At 58.5% G+C, this 15,487-nt stretch overlaps 2 protein-coding genes across 3 annotated transcripts; both read left to right on the plus strand.

Annotated features, from left to right (window-relative positions):
- Positions 1-386: 386 nt before the first annotated feature.
- Positions 387-3,194, plus strand: POLR3D (RNA polymerase III subunit D). 2 transcript variants are annotated; one of them, XM_080360219.1, is made up of 9 exons: positions 387-409; positions 742-919; positions 1,143-1,186; positions 1,331-1,482; positions 1,560-1,687; positions 1,762-1,927; positions 2,012-2,265; positions 2,351-2,503; positions 2,776-3,194. In XM_080360219.1, the coding sequence occupies exons 2-9, from the start codon at positions 755-757 to the stop codon at positions 2,896-2,898; spliced, it is 1,185 nt and encodes a 394-aa protein (XP_080216345.1). In that variant the 5' UTR covers positions 387-409; positions 742-754; the 3' UTR covers positions 2,899-3,194. The 2 variants fall into 2 exon arrangements, with proteins under 2 accessions (XP_080216345.1, XP_080216346.1); XM_080360220.1 differs by having other exon boundaries at positions 1,563-1,687.
- An 880-nt stretch (positions 3,195-4,074) lies between these two features.
- PIWIL2 (piwi like RNA-mediated gene silencing 2) lies at positions 4,075-14,935 on the plus strand (the record flags this gene model as incomplete). The annotated part of the gene is made up of 21 exons (XM_080360252.1): positions 4,075-4,391; positions 4,426-4,545; positions 5,208-5,381; positions 5,469-5,579; positions 5,871-5,988; positions 6,101-6,225; positions 6,336-6,416; positions 6,747-6,860; positions 6,981-7,169; positions 7,271-7,355; positions 7,501-7,584; positions 7,709-7,849; positions 7,931-8,044; positions 8,862-9,050; positions 9,734-9,835; positions 9,925-10,044; positions 10,275-10,363; positions 10,553-10,658; positions 11,226-11,479; positions 13,445-13,552; positions 14,779-14,935. The coding sequence occupies 21 exons, from the start codon at positions 4,075-4,077 to the stop codon at positions 14,933-14,935; spliced, it is 2,898 nt and encodes a 965-aa protein (XP_080216378.1).
- Between the last annotated feature and the right edge of the window lie 552 nt (positions 14,936-15,487).

Genomic DNA, 15,487 nt, shown 5'->3' on the forward strand with positions numbered 1-15,487 from the left:
GAGCACCCAAAAAAAACCCTAATTATCCCCCTGATCGCAGAGTGTGTTGGGTGCCCACGCGTGCACCCACCGTGGGGCTGTAGCCTGGTTGGCTCCCTCAGGGCTGCAGGAGACTCTGGGGGGGTGTCTGTAACCCAGGCAGCCGTGGGAGCTCAAACGAAGCGATGAGTGACCCCCTCGTCCCCAGTGTCCCCCCACGCATTCCCAAGAACCGGGCACTGCCCGCCACAAAGATGGCGCCTCCACCTTCCGCATGGCTCCAGGCAGTGCCAAGCACAAAGATGGCAGCTCATTGGCGGGCCAGGGCGCGCCCTTAATCAAGATGGCGACAACGGCGTCTTTCCGGGAAGGGCGTGTCCCACAATACGCATGCGCATTGGGCCGGCGAGCCGGTGATTGCCCGGGCAGGGTAAGGGGCGGCGTGGCGGACGTGGGGGGAGCCGGACGGGACGGGGTGCGGGGTTTTGGGGGGAGATGTGAGCGGGGGGCTGAGCCCCCTGGGGAGGGCGGTGCGATAGGACCTTATTTGGGGGTCTGTGGAGCGGCGAGCACCCGGGGGAGAGGGATGCGGGTGGGTCCGTGGGGATGCACGGGGGGGAGCCCCTTGGGGACGGGAGTGCATGGAGGGAGCCCCTTGGGGATGGAGGTGGCCCCTTGGGGAGGCGGGTGTGGGTGGGTTCTGTTTGGGGGTGCAGGGGGGCGGCTGCGCTGGGTGTCCCTGACTGTGTCCCCCCCAAGCAGGGCCAGCCCGAGGATGGCGGAGGGGGGCTCGGGGGACAGCGGCTCCCCGGGCAGCCTGCGCCCAGCGCTCCCCGGGGCACGGGGGGTGCTGGGGAGGCGCCCGGCCGGCCCCCCCCTCACCCCGGGGCGCCTGCCCTCCATCCGCTCCCGGGACCTCACCCTGGGGGGCGTGAAGAAGGTGAGTACATGGAGGTGGGATCCCTCAAACCAACCCTTTGGGGGTGACCCAGCGTCCTGCCCCATTGCTTGGGGCCCCCTGGCACAGGTGGGGTGTGAGGAGCAGCAGCCGGGGGGGATTTTGGGGTGCTCCCTGTCTGCCTCCTCCAGCCCCGTGGCCGGTTTGGTTTCTGTTGTTTTATCTCCGCTCGTGCAGCGACTTGTCCCTCTGCTCTCGTTTGCAGAAAACCTTCACCCCCAACATAATTAGCAGGAAGATCAAGGAAGAGTAAGTGGCCTTTTAAGCGTCTCCCTGTGGTGCGGAGGCGGTTTTGCCGGCGGGGTCTTGGTGGGCAAAAAATGCCCTGAGATGGGGAACCTGCTGCTGCAGGGGACAGGGGAGGGGGTGACAAACCACCTCCCCGCTCCCCAGGCCCAAAGAGGATGTGTCGGTCAAGAAGGAGAAGAAGGAACGGGACAGGGACCGGCAGCGTGATGGGCACGGCCGAGGCCGGGGCCGGCCCGAGGTTATCCAGTCCCACTCCATCTTCGAGCAGGGTCCTGCTGAAATGATGAAGAAAAAAGGTAACGGGAGCTGATCCCCCTTCCCTGGGGGGTTTCGAGGGTGTCCCGCTCACCCCAGGGCTGCTCCCCACTCCCAGCAGGCTCCTGGGACAAGACGGTGGACATGGCGGACTTCGGCCCTTCCCACATCATCAACATCAAGAAGGAGAAGAGGGAGACGGACGAGGAGACGAAGCAGATCCTGCGGATGCTGCAGAAGGATGATGTGAGTGGGATCGGGACGAGGGGGCTTTGATGGCACCGGGGCGATGCTGAGCGTCCCCTCCCCTGTCCCTGCAGTTCCTCGATGACCCAGGGCTGAAGAACGACATCCGCAACAAGCCGGTGCAGCTGCCGCTGGCCAACTCCGGGTGGCTCTTCAAGGAGGAGGTGACAGAGCAGGATGACACCAAGCCCTGGCTGCCCAAGGAGGAGAAGATGGAGTTGGACCCCCCAGCGGTGAAAGGTGCCCTGGAGTGGGGGGTAAACTCAGCAAAATGGGGCTGGGGGGGTTCCCCTTTCCCCGTGCCCACCGGCCGCCTCTCCCCAGTGAAAGAAGAGCCGTATGACGAGGACCCCCAGCCCGAGCCAGCGCAAATTAAGGGCCCCCCCGGTTTTCCCCGGGATGTCTCGGTGGCCGAGCTGCTGCAGCGGCTGAGCCTGTCGCCCGAGGAGGAGCTGCTGTTCCTGCAGCTGCCCGACACGCTGCCCGGCCAGCCCCCCACCCACGACACCAAACCCATCAAGACGGAGCTGCAGAACGAGGAAGGGCAGGTGATGGTGGTGAAGCAGGAGAAAAGCCAGGTAGGGGCTCTGGGGAGTGGATGTGGGACAGTGGGGTGATGTCCCAAGGCGATGTCCCCCCCACGTCCCACTGTGTCGCTCGCAGGAGGCAAGGCAGGCGGAGAACACCTGCACCCTGGCCGACCTCCCCGAGGGGCAGGTGGGGAAACTGCTCGTCCGCAAGTCGGGAAAAGTGCAGCTGGTGCTGGGAAAAGTGACCCTGGACGTGACCATGGGGACCCCCTGCTCCTTTCTGCAGGTATGGGGTGGTGCTGGGGACCTGATCCCCGAGATAGCCCCTGGGGGGGACCAGTGGGGGGAGCAGAGTTGTGCTGTTACTTTGGGGATGGGGGTGGCAGCGGGGGAAGGATCCTGCTCTTGTGTCCCCCTGCTACCCGCACCCTGGGGACATCTTCTCCAGGACATGCCCCCCCCCAAAGCAGGCAGGGACCTCAGTCTTTCTCCCCCCGTGGTTAAAGGGTTTCCCATGGGAATGGGGTGCTCACAGGTGTCTCCCCCCCTCCGGAACAGGAGCTGGTGTCCGTCGGCATCGGGGACAACCGGACGGGCGAGATGATCGTCCTGGGCCACGTGAAGCACAAGCTGGTGTGTTCCCCGGACTTCGAGGCTCTGCTGGAGCACCGGCACCGATAGCCCTGGGGGGCGTGAGCCCCACCGCCTGTGGGGACAATCCCTGCACAGCTCAGGGACCCTGGCTCTGTCCTCAGCCCCCCAGCATTGCATTGGGCACACACAGATGTTTTCTGCGGATGCCAGGGGGCTCTGGTGGAGCAGCAGCGGGGCTGGGGGCTCCAGCTCTGTCCCGCTGCCCCCCCCCATACAAAACAGATGGGGGCTGTTGCTGCCTCCATCTCACAGGTTTGGGAGAATGTGGTGTCCCCTCTGGCTCTCCAGCAGCCACACACATGCTGGGGAGCAAGACACATGCTTGGGGGGAGAAATGGAGAATAAAAGCTGTTTTTCCCCCTATGGGGGCTGCTCTGTCTTGTCTGTGTCCCTGATCTCCTCCACGGTGCCACCATCAGCCTCCGCCCCGTGCCACTTGCCCAGCCAGTTGCCACCAGCTCCGTGCTGGCACGTGGGACCATGTCCTTGGCCACTCACCTGCTTGCAGGGGGGTGGGACCCCCCCAGGGACCAGTGCTGGCCCTGCGCACCACTGCAGTGTTAGAGGCGAATGAGTGGCCACTGCTACATCCCCACCATGGGGGCAAGAGTCTGCGTGTCTTGCTGGGGGGGTCAGCATCACCAAATCCTCCCCATGTGTCCCCCGCAAGGTAGGGAATTGCCTGTGTAGAATGGGGCTGGGGCTGAACCTGACCTTCTGCTATGGCCCCCGCTTCCCCATTCCATCTTACCCTTCACCCCATTTTACCCCCCATTCCATCCCATCTTATGCCCCTCCTGCCCAATCTTATCCCCCCGCCCCATGCCATTTTATCCCTTTATTTCATCCCATCTCTACCACCACTACTGCTCCATTCCATTTTCCCACCATTCGCCACATTTTCCCCCCGCTTTTCTCCCCATCCTCCCCCGTTTTGCCCCGTGTTTCACCCCATTTCCCCCCATTCCCCTCCTCACGCCCCCTCCCCATTTCCCTCCGCCTCTGTCCGCGGTGCTGAAGCCCCTCGCCGAGGGGCGTGGCCATTGCCCCGCCCACCTAAGGGGCGTGGTCCGGGATGTGTGGGCGTGTCCGCGCCTGTGCAGTGCGGCGTGCAGTGGCGCGCCCGGCGCTCCCGCCCTCCTAAGGGGCGTGGTCTCCTGTGTGAGGGCGTGTCCGCGCCTGCGCAGTGCAGCGCATGGTGGCATGCCCGACTCTCCCGCCCACCAAAGGGGCGTGGTCCGGGGGTGTGTGGGCGTGTCCGCGCCTGCGCAGTGCGGCGTGCGGCGGCGTGCCCGGCGCTCCCGCCGGTTCCTCGACGCGGCGCCCATGGATCCCCCGCGGCCCTTCCGCCTGCCCGGCCCCGCCGCGGGCCCCGCTCCCCCGGCCAGGCTGCGGGGGCTCCCGGGCCGCGCTCAGCGCCTCGCCCACCCCGAGCCGCCGCTCTCCGCCATGCTGTGCGAGCTGGGGCTGGGCGAGCGGCCCTGCCCGCCGCTGGAGGCGGGGGAGTGGCCCACGGGTGGGTGCTTGTGCCCCGGGCGGGGGGGGCCCGGCCAGTCCCCCCTCACTGCTCGTTGTCCCCTTTCTCTGTGCTACAGGTGTGGAGGAGGCTCTGGCACGGCCCAGCCTGGCCGTGGAGGATGAGGAGGGGTTGGTGGCACTTCCCACACGTGGGCGGTGAGTCCCAGTGTCCCCGTGTCCCCACATCCCCACATCCCCGTGTCCCCGTGTCCCCACATCCCCGTGTCCCCACATCCCCGTGTCCCCGTGTCCCCACATCCCCATGTCCCCACATCCCCGTGTCCCCACTCCTGAGTCCTTCCGTTGCTTTACTTGCTGCTGGTGTGACCAGCAGGCCCAGGGCAGTGACCGTCCCTGTGTTGGGCACTGGGGAGGCCAAACCTCGAATCCTGGGGGCAGTTCTGGGCCCCTCAGGACAAGAGAGACCTTGAGGTGCTGGAGCGAGTGGAGAGAAGGGAACGGAGCTGGTGAGGGGCTGGAGCATAAGTGTGATGGAGCGGCTGAGGGAGCTGGGGGTTCAGCTGGAGAACAGGAGCTGAGGGGAGACCTTCTGATCTCTGAACTGCCTGAAAGGAGCTTGGAGCCAGGGGGGTCGGGCTCTGCTCCCCAGGAACCAGCGCCAGGAGCAGAGGAAATGGCCTCAAGTTGCGCCGGGGGAGGTTGAGGTTGGAAGTTTGGGAACACCCACTGCATGTGAGCCAGGGAGGGGTCTGCACCAGGGCTGCTGGGGAGGGCTGTCACCGGGGGTCTGCAGTCAGGATGCTGCCGGCGTGTCCCCAGCGTGCCGGGACTCACCGCTACCCGCACCGGGGACACAGGATCCTGTGGCGGGGCAGAGGGGACGCGCTGCCCGTGCCCCCCGGCAGAGACGCGGCCGTGCCGTCCCGCGGGAAGCCCAGCGTCACCAGCACACCCGTGCTGCGCCCGCCGGGATCTCGGCCCTCCTGGCCGCCCACGTCCACCCCAGAGCGCCCCCAGCCTGCCAGCAAACCGTGAGTGAAGCGTTTGTGAGCCCCCACCCGGCATTTTGGGGTCCGAATGCTGGCTGGGGTCACGACTGGCCACCCTGTCTGTCCTAGCACACTGGGGACGAAGCCAGTGGCGAAGGGAACCACTGTATCCGTGGGGCTGAACTCGGTTAAAATCCACTGCCAGAACGAAGCCGTCTACCAGTACCACGTCACCTTCAGGTACTGGCCTGGGGATGTTAAGCCGGGGTCCCCCACAGCCCCTCGGAGGGTGGGTGTCCCTGCTCTGTCTCCCCTCCCTCCACGTCCATCCCTCTGTCCCGGTAGCCACTAGATGGAGTGTCCGTCGCAGCCGTGGCACCGTGGGCAGAGCCGCTGCAGCGCAGCAAAGCAGATCAGCTCCAGCTTTTCCCCCTCGCGGGGTTTTTGGGGTCGCAAGCGGGAGGGCAGAGGCGGGCTGGAGGACTGAGGGTTTGCCAGTGGCGGCAGATGATGTGTCCCCATCTCCGGCAGCCCCGAGGTGGAGTGCAGGAGCATGCGCTTCGCTATGCTGAAGGAGCACCGGGAGGTGACCGGGGATGTCACCGCGTTCGATGGCTCCATCCTCTTCTTGCCCATCCTGCTCCCCCAGGTGAGGGACAACATGACCCACCCCTTGGTGAGGTTGTTTTAGCCAATTTGGGGGTGTGGGGAAGCCCCCTCCGGGTGTGAGAGCATCCCTAACGCCCCATCTCACCCTGCAGACCGTCAGACTGAAGGCGCAGAGGAGAAGTGACAGCGAGGAGGTGGCCATCACCATCCAGATGACCAAGGTCCTTGAGCCCAGCTCGGATCTCTGCATCCCGTTTTACAACGTGGTTTTCCGGAGGTGAGGGGCAGCAGAGACTCTACTCAGACTCCAAGGAAAACACCCCCCTCCTCCTCCTCCTCCTCCCTCTGAGCCTGAGCCCATCGTGCTTTTATTTCTCTTTTTCCTAGGGTGATGAGAATCTTAGATCTGAAGCTTGTCGGGAGAAATTTCTTTGAACCCACCCAGGCCACCATAGTTCAGCATTACAGGTGGGTGCCGACACCTTTTCCTTCTGGCGCTTCCCAAGCGCGTGAGAGCGAGACGGGAACGTCCCCGTCACCCCTGGCAGCAGCGCGAGGCTGGAAATTCAGGAGTGTTTGCCAGGTCGGCTCTCTTGGCCGCCTCCGGTTAGCCTGACCTCAGGGCGCCTGTTTTCTGCGGCGCGATTCAGGGGTTATTAGCTGGAATCTGGCAGCCAGCTGGGAAATAAATCCCCGTGGGTTCTGAGCGCTCCTTGGCGAGAGGGGCGGCTGGCCGGCTCCTCTGGCAGCTCCGGTTCCAACCCCGGCGCTGTTGGGCACCTTCTCCTCTGGGCACAGGCTGCAGATTTGGCCGGGATACTCCGTCAGCATCCGCAAGAAAGACGGCGGCCTCTTCCTCTTGGTCAACTCCATCCACAAAGTCGTCCGCAGCGATTCCGTCCTGAATGTCATGTAAGAGAGAAGGGGGAGAATCGGCAGCCGCGGTCACCAGTGCCGTTTGCCAAAAGATGGTTTGGTTTTGGGGCAGCGTGGGCTGGGAGCGTCACCACAAGCGTCTCCTCCTGGTTGCAGGCACAGCATCTACAAGCAAGACCCCAACAGCTTCCAGGACGAGTGCACCAAGCAGCTGGTGGGCAGCGTGGTCATCACCCGCTACAACAACCGCACCTACCGCGTGGACGACATCGACTGGAACAAGACCCCGAGGGACAGATTCACCCTGGCAAGCGGCGAGGAGGTCACGTTTGTGGACTACTACCGGTAGGGACCTGCCGGCGCATCCTTTGGGATGAGAGTCTTTGATGCCCGAGGGGCAGGAGTATCTCACCTGATGCCATCTCCGGGATGTTTTTCTTTTCCAGCAAAGCCTACGGGATCACCATCAAGGAGCTGGACCAGCCGCTGCTCATCCACAGGCCCAGGGAAAAGCAGACGCCGGATGGGAGGGTCAGCAAGACACGGGGACCTGGAGAGGGGACATTGAGACCCAGGAGCCTTCTTGGCTCCTCCAGCCCCTATTCTGCCCATAGTTTGGGGGTTCGGGGCTTGCAGCCCCCTGGGGGGCTGACAGTGCCTGTTCCCCTCCCTGCAGCGTCACCTGGACATGGTCCTGCTGGTGCCGGAGCTCACCTTCATGACTGGCATCCCCGAGACGAAGAACAGCCGAATGTTGAAGGTCAGAGCACATTTGATGGCCCCTGCTCCCCTGAGAGCTGAGCCGCGGCTTGGGGGAGCTTGGAGCCCCCAAATCACACCTTGGAGGGGTTCCCCAACCCTCGTCCCGTGCCCGCCCGCTGCAGGACGTGACGCGGGAGATGCTGCAGAGCCCCAGCCAGCACTACGCCAGTCTCACCAACCTCCTGCGCAGGATCAAGGACAACGCGGACGCCTCGGGGGAGCTGATGCGCTGGGGGCTCCGCCTGGACCCCGACATCCACTGGGTAAGGGCTGCGGGGGGGCAGACTCTGGTATGTCCCCCCCAAAACAGAGACACTGGCTGCACCGCTTTCTGCTCCATTTAGACGCAGGGCCGTGTCCTACCCATGGAGAGGATCAACCTGCGGTACAGCTCATTCATCCCTAACGAGGAGCTGAGCTGGAACAAGGAGATCACGCAAGAAGCCCCGATCTCGGCGGTGAGCCCCCCCGGCTCGGCCCTCGCAACAATATCCCCTTGTCTGAAAACCGGGCTGGGTTTTCTTAGTGCTGGCATCCCGGCTGAGCTTGCTGGAGCTAAAACCCTTCCCTTGTTTATATTGGCTCCACGCTGTTTTTCCGAAGGGCGTTAGAGGTACGTGGCCGTGTCCTCCTCTTGGAGAGGCTCAAGGCTCTCAGAGCGCAGCAGTCGGATATTTTCATGCGCCTTTTACTTTTCTCTCAGGCTGCTTTGCCTCTCCTGAATTTCCCCCAGCTGGCAACCGTGTGGCTGGGCCCCGAGTCCTGGGCTGTCCTCGTCTCCCTCTGCATCATCCGCTCTTCCTCTCCCTCTCCATCATCCCTTCTTCCTCTCTCTCTCCATCGTCCCCTCTTCCTCTCCCTCTCCATCTTCCTCTCGATCCCCTCTCCATCATGATCCCCTCTCCCCCCTCCATCATCATCCCCTCTTCCTCTCCCCCTCCATCATCCGCTCTTCCTCTCCCCTCTCCATCTTCCTCTCGATCCCCTCTCCATCTTCCTCTCGATCCCCTCTCCATCTTCCTCTCGATCCCCTCTCCATCATCATCCCCTCTCCATCATCATCCCCTCTCCATCATCATCCCCTCTCCATCATCCCCACTCCATCATCATCCCCCCTCCATTACGATCCCCTCTCCCCCTCCATTACGATCCCCTCTCCCCCTCCATTACGATCCCCTCTCCCCCTCCATCATCGTCCCCTCTCCCCCTCCATCGTCATCCCCTCTCCCCCTGCATCATCATCCCCTCTCCCTCTCCATCATCGTCCCCTCCCAGATCTCCATGAACTACTGGGTGCTGGTTTACCCCAAGCGGCTGCAGGACGTGTCCAGGGAGCTGACGGCCACCATGGAGCGCTCCTGCGGCTCCATGGGCATGCACATGGGCCCGCCCGCCATTCTGGAGCTGAAGGACGACCGCATCGAGACCTACACCAAGACCATCCGGGGCATTTTGGGGAGCGAGGTGAGGAGCGAGGGGTTTGGGGCTCGGTTTGTGCACGTCGTGGTTAACCCAAGTGGGCAATGCAGCCACGCAGCCACTCACTCACTCCTTCCCCAAATAGGGGAGAGAATCAAAAGGGAAGGGTTGAGATAAACACAGTTTAATGAAATAAAATACTAATACACTACTAGTAAATATATATATAAAAAATAGAAATGAAAGATATTCAAGGCAATTCCTCATGAACACGCTGAGCAGCCGGTCCCAGGAAAACAGCACCTGGTCCCAAAGCCGATCCCGGAGAGAGAAAAGAGGGAAAAAGGCAGAAAGGCTCAGAGGCCTCTGCAAAATGGCAAAAAGACGAATGAAATGTAATGGTAATGGGATGAAACTCTCTTATTGCTCAGTCTGGGTGTCAGTCCACCCATCCATCCCCTTCCTCGCTGCCTCACACCTGCGGGCAGAGCTCAGTGTGTCCATAGCTCTCAGACCAGAGCAATTAAACACATTAACCCTGTGCTGGGCTGTTATCTGTTGCTCTCAGACTAAGTCCGAATAACGAGTGTGGAAAGGTTTCTAACTGTGTGAAGAAAATCAACCCATTTTCAGTCAAACCAGCACCACGTGTCCGAGGGGGAGGGAGGGTTGGGAGGGTTTTTGGGCGCTCTGGTGCGTCGCCCTCGCCGTGCCGCGTTTCTCCGCAGGACAAGGTGCAGCTGCTCCTGTGCATCATCTCCGGCAACCGCGACGATCTGTACGCGGCCATCAAGAAGCTTTGCAGCATCCAGTCCCCGGTGCCATCCCAGGTGGGCTCAATGGGAAGAGACCACCAGCCCGGGGAAGCCGTGAGCATCTCCAACATCGTTTTTGCCTCTATTTTTCGCCGCTGCTATAGGTCATCAACGCCCAGACCCTCATGGGGCCGGTGGGGAAGATGAGGAGCGTGGTGCAGAAAGTGCTGCTGCAGATCAACTGCAAGCTGGGCGGCGAGCTCTGGGGGGTCGATATCCCCCTGGTAAGGAGGGACAAATGAACAACAACCGCTTGGCACACGCGTGCAATGAGTTTGCACGCTCTGGGGTGTAAACTCTTGCAATCACAGCCTTCCCACTGAGGTTGTAGGTGAACAAGGGTTGGGGCTGGTGTCTCCTCTTTGTTGTCGTGCAACGTCCCTCGCGGCGGGAAGAAACTGGGTCTGATTTATCCCAAACTCCCACCTGCCTCTTATTTTCTCCCCCTGCTCAGAAACAGCTGATGGTCATCGGAATGGACGTCTACCACGGCCACAACAAAGGGCTGCGCTCCGTCATCGGCTTCGTGGCCAGCATGAACACGTATGTACTCCCCAAAGATTAGGGGGATGGTTTTCCACCTCTTTGCTTGGAAACCGGTGATGCTGGTGCCACCCCATGTTTATTTCGGGTGTTGCTGGGGTCGGTTTTGCATTTGCACGACGTCTGGGTGGACTTTGGCGAGATGGGGAGGTTTTCACCTGAGTTTTGTCCCCCCGTTTCCATCCCCAGCGTCCTCACCAAGTGGTATTCGCGGGTGGTGTTCCAGATGCCGCAGCAGGAGATCGCCGACAGCCTGCGCCTCTGCCTGGCCGATGCCCTCCAGCACTTCTACGAGGTGACCCCCAGCCCTATCCAAAACCCCCAAAGCGAGGGGAAAACACCCCAAATTCCCCACCCGGGGTACGTGCGGGCGAGCAAACGCCCTCGGCAGCCTTTGGACTGGATGTGGCGCCCGCGGCCACGCACACCGGGGACGTTTCACCCTTATCTGTTGAACGTGCAAACCTGCTCGGGGGATTAGTTTGTGCTGGAGGAAAAGCCGCGTTACACCCCTGCCCGTATCAGCGCCGAATTACCAAACCCCGGCCTCTTGTCCCCAGCGTGAGAAAAGCCGCGTGTACCGGGACAGCGGCCACGACCCCCTCGTGGGTGTTTTCCCATCCCTTCGCGCGTGGGAAAGGTGGATTTTTGTGCAAACCGGGAGTTTGGTTACCAATGGGATTAGCGCCAACGCCACCTCTGCTTTACAACTTGTTTTGAAACGCGTTTTGCTGAGGGTTTGAATTCACAACCTTAAATCTCCATGAGCTGGGGGGCTTGGTGGGCACCAGGAGATGTGTTTCCATTCACCTGAGCATCTGGGGTAAAAAACACTGATTTTTTCCCATATTTCCACGCACAGATGAACCACTGCTTGCCCAAGAAGCTGGTGGTGTACCGGGACGGCGTGTCTGACAGCCAGCTCGACACCGTGCTCAAGTACGAGATCCCGCAGATGCAGAGGTGCTTTGAGACCTTCGAGAGCTACCAGCCGTGCATGGCGGTGCTGGTGGTGCAGAAACAGCTCAGCACCAACTTCTACACCGGCGCATCCGAACCGTTCACGGCCCCCCCGCCCGGCACCGTCATCGACCACACGGTCACCAGCTCACAGTGGTGAGTGGCGGCGACCACGCGGATTTGGGGAGGGGCGTGCGTGGGGTGCACAGGGAAAGACAGTGGGTGTGCAAAATAAGGCAAAAAATGGTGTGCGAAAAAACATCCAAAAAATTGGTGTGCAAAAAAAAAAACAACCCCAAAAACTGGTGTGCAAAACCACCAGAAAATGGTTTGCAAAAACCCCCCAAAACCTGGTGTGCAATAAAAACCCTTGTGGGAAAAAACCCACCCATGTGTGCAAAGCAAAAAAACCCCTTGTGTGCAATAAAAGCCCTTGTGGGCAATAAAACCCCTTTACGTGCAAAAAAAAAACCCCTTTACGTGCAAAAAAAAACCCCTTTATGTGCAAAAAAAAAAACCCCTTTATGTGCAAAAAACCCCCCTTGTTTGTGTGCAAAAACCCCCTTGTGGGCAATAAAAACCATTGTGGGCAATAAAAGCCCTTGTGTGCACAAAACCCACTTGTGGGCAAAAAACCCCTTGTGGGCAAAAAACCCCTTTATGTGCAAAAAAAACCCTTGTGGGCAATAAAACCCCTTTATGTGCAAAAACCCCCTTGTGTGCAAAAAAAACCCCTTGTGGGCAAAAAACCCCCCATGTGTGCACAAAACTCGCTTGTGTGCAAAAAAACCCTTTATGTGCAAAAAAACCCTTTATGTACAAAAAACCCCTTGTTTGTGTGCAAAAAAAAACCCTTGTGGGCAATAAAACCCCCTTTATGTGCAAAAACCCCCTTTATGTGCAAATAAAACCCTTGTGGGCAATAAAACCCCTTTATGTGCAAAAACCCCCTTGTGTGCAAAAAAACCCTTTATGTGCAAAAAAAACCCCCTTGTGGGCAATAAAACCCCTTGTGTGCAAAAACCCCCTTGTGGGCAATAAAAACCCTTTATGTGCAATAAAACCCCTTTATGTGCAAAAAAAAAACCTTATGTGCAAAAGAAAGACCCTTTATGGGCAAAAAAAACCCCTTGTGGGCAAAAAAAACCCCATGTGGGCAATAAAACCCCTTGTGGGCAAAACAAAAAAAACCCCTTTATGTGCAAAAAACCCCTTTATGTGCAAAAAAAAAAACCCTTATGTGCAAAAAACCCTTTATGTGCATAAACCCCCTTGTGTGCAAAACAAACCCTATGTGTGCAAAACCATCTTTGTGGGGGAAAAAAACAACCATCCTGGTGTGCAAAACCAACCGTCCTGGTGTGCAAAACCAGCCCTGGTGTGCAAAACCAACCATCCTGGTGTGCAAAACCAACCATCCTGGTGTGCAAAACCATCTTGGTGTGCAAAACCAACCATCTTGGTGTGCAAAACCAACCGTCCTGGTGTGCAAAACCGTCCTGGTGTGCAAAACCGTCCTGGTGTGCAAAACCGTCCTGGTGTGCAAAACCAACCATCCTGGTGTGCAAAACCAACCATCCTGGTGTGCAAAACCATCTTGGTGTGCAAAACCAACCAACCCAGTATGCAAAACTAAGCCCTGGTGTGCAAAACCAACCATCTTGGTGTGCAAAACCAAGCCCTGGTGTGCAAAACCAACCATCCTGGTGTGCAAAACCAACCATCCTGGTGTGCAAAACCATCTTGGTGTGCAAAACCAAACACCCTGGTGTGCAAAACCAACCGTCCTGGTGCGCAAAACCAACCGTCCTGGTGCATAAAACCAACCTGATGTGCAAAACCAACCAACCTGGTGTGCAAAACTAAGCCCTGGTGTGCAAAACCAACCATCCTGGTGTGCAAAACCATCCTGGTGTGCAAAACCAACTGTCCTGGTGTGCAAAACCAACCATCTTGGTGTGCAAAACCATCTTGGTGTGCAAAACCATCTTGGTGTGCAAAACCAACTGTCCTGGTGTGCAAAACCATCTTGGTGTGCAAAACAAGCCCTGGTGTGCAAAACCAGCCCCTGGAGCGGGAAGGGTGCTGGTGTGCAATGAGGCGCCTTGTGTTGGGTCCCAGGCAGGATTTCTTTCTGCTCGCCCACCGGTCGCGCCAGGGCTGCAGCGTCCCCACGCGCTACGTCTGCGTGCTCAACACGGCCCAGCTCAGCGCTGAGCACCTGCAGAGGTGAGCACAGCACCCCGAAAAACGAGGGGGGCCCTAAAATACCTCCCCTGGGTTCATAGGGAGGGCGGGAGGTGCTGGGTTGAGGATGCTCTTTGGGTTAACTGGGAGGGTTCCATGGGTTGCACCCGGTTTGCCTCGTTTCTAGGGGGAAATAATTAGTTAGGAGGGTGATAAGGTGTGTTAATTGGGAGGGTGATAAGGTGTGTTAGTTGGGAGGGTGATAAGGGGGGTGATTTAAAGGGTGGGAAAGGGAATTAATTGCAAGGGTGGGGAGGATAATGTGGGTCACCCGGCGCTGGCCTGGGTGACCTCGCAGAGGTGCTGTGGGTGCAAGTGCGGCTTAATGGGTGCTTGGGTAATTAAGGTGATGGGCTGGTATGGGCACCCAGAGCCTGGGGGAGTCAGGGGGGAGAAAATGGGGAAATTAGGGGGGGAGAAAATTAGGAAATTGGGGGGAAGAAAATGGGGAAATTAGGGGGGAAGAAAATGATGAAATGGTGAAATTACAGGGAAGAAAATGGTGAGATTGAGGGGAAGAAAACGGTGAAATGGTGGAATTGGGGGGAAAGAAAATGGTGAAATTGGGGGGGAGAAAATGGTGAAATGGTGAAATTGGGGAGGAAAGAAAATGGTGAAATGGTGAAATTGGGGGGAAAGAAAATGGTGAAATGGTGAAATTGGGGGGAAAGAAAATGGTGAAACGGTGAAATTGGGGGGAAAGAAAACGGTGAAACGGTGACATTGGGGGGGAAGAAAATGGTGAAATTGGGGGGAAAGAAAACGGTGAAACGGTGACATTGGGGGGGAAGAAAATGGTGAAATGGGGGTGAAGAAAATGGTGAAATGGTGAAATTGGGGGGAAAGAAAATGGTGAAATGGTGAAATTGGGGGGAAGAAAATGGTGAAATTGGGAGGAAAGAAAATGGTGAAATGGTGAAATTGAGGGGGAAGAAAATGGTGAAATGGTGAAATTGGGAGGAAAGAAAATGGTGAAATGGTGAAATTGGGAGGAAAGAAAATGGTGAAATGGTGAAATTGGGGGGGAAGAAAATGGTGAAATGGTGAAATTGGGGAGGAAGAAAATGGTGAAACGGTGAAATTGGGGGGGAAAAAACACCCGTGGGAGGAGGTTTGGGGATCAGCGCTGCTGTCGGGAGGAGGATCCTCCCCAAACCTGCGCCGTGGGGGTGTCCCAGAGCGCTAACGTCCCTTCTTGTTGTCCCCAGGTTGACTTTCAAGCTGTGTCACCTGTACTGGAACTGGCCGGGCACCGTGCGCGTCCCAGCGCCCTGCAAGTACGCGCACAAGCTGGCGTTCCTGGCCGGCCAGGTCCTGCACCACGAGCCCGGCGCTCAGCTCCGCGACAGGCTCTTCTTCCTATAGCCGCCCCGCTGGCAATGGGGGGGAACAGCGCGAGTTTTGGGGTTCCGCACCCCCAGGAGCTCAGGGTTGGATTCCCTTATATATGGGGGGGGTTGTATGTTTAATTTATTCCTGCGCTTGGGTTCATGGGTGGGTTGGGGAGGATGCTCGAGTGGTACCCGGAGCCACTGGGTTTGACTCAATGGGAATAACCCGCAGCAAAACCCCGCGCTGGTTTCCAGCCCTCCCAGCAAAGGGATTGGAGCAAATAAGCCCTAAAAGAGGCGCAGCTCATCCCTGCAAATCCAAACATTGCTGTTGGTTTTCCCCCAAATCCAAGGTTTCTTCTATTTCTCCACAAATCCAAAGATTTCTCGTATCTTTTTCCCCCCAAATCCGAAGATTTATGCTATTTTTTCCCCTAAAATCCAAATATTTTGGGTATAATTTCCCCCCCCAAAAATCCAAAGATTTATGCTATTTTTTTCCCCCCTAAATCCAAAGATTTATGCTGGTTTTTTCCCCTAAAATCCAAAGATTTGTGGTATTATTTCCCCCAAAATCCAAAGATTT

The sequence above is a fragment of the Nesoenas mayeri genome, assembly GCF_963082525.1.
Source record: "Nesoenas mayeri genome assembly, chromosome: 27".
NCBI lineage: Eukaryota > Metazoa > Chordata > Aves > Columbiformes > Columbidae > Nesoenas > Nesoenas mayeri.